Below are 4,631 nucleotides of genomic sequence, written 5' to 3'. Positions count from 1 at the left end.
AGGGACGGCTGCTCGTCGCCGTGGCCCGGGAGCACGGGCGCCTCGGCACACAGGGCGGGCTTGCAGGCCCGCAGGCACTCCTGCCGGGAGAGCGGGAGAGCGCGGGGCGTGAGCGCGGCCCCGGCCCGCAGACCCCGCCTGGGCGCCATGTCCCGGTGCGAGGCCTCCCTGCCCTGTCGGGCGGCCCACCCCGTCCTCTTGGCTCTCGTGGACGTCTCCTCAGACCTGGCATCGCCTCTTTGTCCTCTGTCCCCTGACTACGTCTGCCTGGCCACAAACACCCGTCCCTCTGGGTGGTTTACTCCTCTGTCCCCCATGGCTTTGGTGAGCAGCGTCAACACCTTCCCGTTACACGCCTGAAATCGAGGAATTGCTCCCAAAAGGCAGAAGGGTGGTAGCGGCTGTCGTTTAATGAATAATGAGTAAATAAGTGTGGTTCAAGTTCCGGAGGGCATGGGGCTGAAATTTGGAGGAGACTGGCTCCAGGTGATAGAAGTCTGACTTCTAGGCCCTGTATTTCCAGCAATGCCTCACCTTACACCTGTGATCTGCAAACCTACTTCATGCCTATCCCAGTCCTATCCCTGTGCCATGCCTCAAAACTTTCCTGTGTCCACTGGGCCCTTACTCTGGTTCTTTCAAGTCTTCTGAGCTGATCTCTTTATACCTTCCCCCAGTTAGGATGGAATGGCTCATTTCCCTGGTGCCTCATTTTTGACTGGAGGAAGGGGTGGGATGTCAGGGTTATTTCCATTGCACAGACCATGGAGCCTGGGTCTCTGCTCCCTGTCCTGAGATGATTCAACTGTGGCAGATATTTGCTTAGGAAAATGATCCATAGGTTGCACCTTGAGTTTTCAGTTACTTGGGAACTGCACAGGAGAAAACAGAAGGATCCCACACACTATCTCGAGTTGGGATTTTCCTCCTGCAGGAATTTAGAATAATGGTGTGGAATGTTAACAGTGGAAAATAAAAGCTATCTCATTTAAACTCTCCTCCCCTGGACAGATAATGAAACAGGAGGCTCAGAGAGATGAAAGGACCTATCAAGGTCCCATAGCTCTTTAGTGACAGAACTGGGATTAGAACCCAATGCTCCTTCCCTGGTGAGCACTCAACAGGAGAGGCTGTGCAGTGGGTGTTAATCAAGAGTCTCGTGGGTCTCTCTGAACACGAACTCACATAATCCCCTAGTCTCCTTGTTTTTGTTTTATATTACACATGAAGCCTGCTCTGTGTCTTTGAGGAAGTCTCTCCCTTCCCCTTAACTCAGTTTCTCCGTTGAAAAAGCACACAGAATGTAGTGCATTCCACCCTCACCTGGCAGGTGCTGGCTTCAGGATGGAATCTCAATTACTGTCATCAGTGATGTTTCTTTTAATCCTTTACTTGGTATCGTTCTCATTTATGTCTCCCAGCCCACACACACACACACACACACACACACACACACACACACACACACACACACACACACTCTGGTGACCTGGAGGGAGCTCCAGCGTGGCATAAAGGGCCTTTACATGCTTCCGGAAAGACTGCAGAGGAACTTGACAGAAGGCCAGTCCTCCAGAAGCAGCATGAGACATTTGGTACCATTACAGAAAAATGGTACGTTGGTTTTTCCTTCTCCCTTTAGAGATGATTTGTGGAAATACTTAGCTGGTTTTGTAACTAGTGGTAGATAAAATGGAAAGAAATATGGAGTAGAAATGGCAAGTAATATAAGGTTATTCAAAAGTGATTAATTTGGGGGCTAAACATTGAAAATATAGTATCAATTGAGGGGGCAATTATTGTTATCATGGCACTATCTCTAAATAGTTCAAATGGCGTGAGGTCTCCATAGAAGAAGATAGGAAGGGAGTAAGGATAATCAAGCAGAAATAATGGACCAGACCCATCTCTCTGAAGCTGCTTCCTCCCCTTGTTGGCCCAATTCCGACTTCACCACAAAGTTCTGCTCCTGCCCTGGGTTGAATCGCTCCTGTTACTGGGAATGAATTTCCCCTTCCCCACACCCTTTTCTTCCCATTCCCAGTCCCATCTGATGCCCAAACCAAGATGGCAACCATGGCCCACATACCAGCAGGTTGCTTTCCGTGGTGAGGTCCTGACACTGGCTGCTCTCCAGGCACCAGCCACGCACTTCCATGGAGGCCTGAAGCAGCAAGGCCAGCAACAGGGCCCCTGAGCGGCTGTAGCACGACCTTGGCATCTTCCAGGCAGGCTGAAGCTCTGCAGAGGCAAACAAGATTGGTGGACCCCCGCAAGGAGCAGAACAATGTTGGCCAGTCATCAGGAAGGACTGTGAGCCAACATTAACAACACACTCACTTGTGGAGTTCAAGGGCTTTTGAGGACAGGAGCAGTGCTGAGGAGAAGGAAGGAATGGCAGGGTGGTGGTGTGAGGTGGGGTAGGAAGGAGGGGAGTGGGACCTGGGTAAACTATAGGCAACTTTCCCTTTATCTTCTGTTAAAATCAGACTCTTAAACAGGTTAGGGCCAGAAGCTATTTGGGGGATCACTTGGTCCAGCTCCCCGTTTGAGAGATGCAGGAATTGAAGCCCAGAGAGAGAAATTTACTTTCATGTTCATGACAAGATAAGGCTAAGTTCTCCTGCTTCCAGCACAGAGCTTTTCTGTTTTACTCCCTGCATGAAGCTATAGTCTAAATGCTCCAGATATCCAAGGGGTGGGAGTAATTTGGGAAAAACAAAGGACACTGAAATTCCTGCTCAAGATGGTCTTTCCCCCTCCTCCACCAGGATCCTATCATTCCTCTGAAACTATTTTCAATGAGAATTAGGTTTCAATGAGTATTAGGTTCAATGAGTATTAGTTGAAAACACTATTTTCCATGAGTATTAGGTCTGGCTGATTTAGTTAAGACCTCAGGCAACTGATTTGATGTCCTGTGCACAAATCACTCAGGTGGTCACTATTTCCCAGACCCCAGTAACTTTGGAAAGATCTATTTTTAAAACAGATCCCCATTCTTTTAAAATTGGCTCATCTTATGAACACATTACATGTCAGACCTCTTGTTCTCTAGTCTCTCAAATGTGGTCTGAAATAGCTGACCTTGAAGGGGATATAAGTGTGAAGGGGAAAGGGATGGACAAACAGACCAGAGGGGAACTACCTCCTAGTGTGAACAGCCACCAAAGAAACTTTTGGAGAATCCAGGAAGTAGCTTTGGGCAGATGCTGAGGCAAGAAGTCGGGATGCAGTAAAGAGCAGAGCACCTGTGGTGCTTTTGGACCCTTGTGCCTGACCCTTTCCCCAGCACCGCTCGCCTCACGTTGTCATGTTCCCCCTGGCCCAGGTCCGCCCCCGGAAACAACCCTCCAGTCTGCCATCAGCTCACCACCAACCCTGCAATCATTTTGGATTTGAGAAGATCCTCTCAGCCAGCTGTTAAGAAGAAACCTAATTAGATGAGAAAGGTAATTCACATTAAGATGTGATGACTGTCTTGTCATAATGAACATTTACATTTTAAAATGCTTGCCTAAGAGAAATCTCCCATTTGGGGAGGTGTGGGCCAAATCTTTTTTAGAGGAGAAATGTTGAAAGTAAAAGTCCTCCCTGGCCCTCACTGTCTCATTGTTCAGGAAGCCACTTCCTTCTCTCTGCCCCATCCCCACCCCACCCCCACCCCATCCCCACCCCATTCCCCAAGAGCTGGGCCAGCTCAGAGCTCGCTTCTGAACGATTGCCAGGCAGTTTTGAGAGCAGCCATTAGGTGGCGCTGGCAGCCAGTGAGCCAGCCCAGCAGCATCTCTGCGGAAGGGGCAGCTGGGGGAGCATTGGTCAACCTTGGTGTCCCCTCCTGACCAGAGACAGACTGCTCCTACAACAGGATCCTGCTGTTGCTCCAGCTCAAGTATGCAGCCTGAACTTGGTGCACAAGGCAATTAGATGAAATCTCTGAGACCACACAGCACATTTAGGTCAGAAAAATGTCCAGATGTTACAGGAGAGGCAGAAAAATGGTAGTAATTTATGTCATCATGGGCAAGTGTAAAATAACATATTCATAAAGAAAAATAAAATAAAATCATACAGGTCTCCGCTATATTTAAATTCTTCTCAGAGACGGCAATTCTGGAATAATTGCATTCCATTTTCTAAAACTCTACATTATGATTTCAGACATTCCTGAAAAGTGCCCAGAGTTTTCTCTCCTTCTGCCCCACTGGCTGTGTTGTACAATGTGGTGACATTCTCGCTCCCCACCCTCTCTGAGCTCTTATTTTATTGCTAAAAAGTTAGATGGTGTCCTGAAAGCAACTTGTTTTGTTTTTTCTTATGCGTATTTTCTATTTTTCTACAACAAACAAACATTACCTTATTTGCGTCATATTTAAAAAGCAACAAAGTAATAGGGAGATGTCAAATGTTGTTCTTTTTGTAAGTAGGGAGAGTTATAATCCAATAATTGAATGTTCTGGAAACATAGAAATTTGCCATTTGTTAAGCCCATGATCTGCGGGATGAACGGTCCAGTCTATGGTCCCATTGAGGGCATCTGAAACGAGACAGGGTGTTTCAGAACCTCGGACAGTTCCCGCCCCGGCCACCTGTTTTTAACCCCAGCTGGGTCTCGGAGAGGAAGGACTCCA

The 4,631-nt window shown here is 48.0% G+C and overlaps 1 protein-coding gene across 1 annotated transcript in view; it reads right to left on the bottom strand.

Annotated features, from left to right (window-relative positions):
* Nucleotides 1-2,221, bottom strand: part of POMC (proopiomelanocortin) — a 2,829-nt gene extending 608 nt beyond the window's left edge. Inside the window, exon 1 of the mRNA XM_008594429.1 lies at nucleotides 2,090-2,221. Within this exon, the coding sequence (XP_008592651.1) occupies nucleotides 2,090-2,221 (132 nt within the window). The remainder of the gene's footprint in view (nucleotides 1-2,089) is intronic.
* Nucleotides 2,222-4,631: the final 2,410 nt, after the last annotated feature.

Source organism: Galeopterus variegatus, unplaced genomic scaffold (genome assembly GCF_000696425.1).
Source record: "Galeopterus variegatus unplaced genomic scaffold, G_variegatus-3.0.2 Scaffold10777, whole genome shotgun sequence".
Classification (NCBI taxonomy): Eukaryota; Metazoa; Chordata; class Mammalia; order Dermoptera; family Cynocephalidae; genus Galeopterus; species Galeopterus variegatus.
This window is presented reverse-complemented; position numbering and strand designations above follow the sequence as displayed.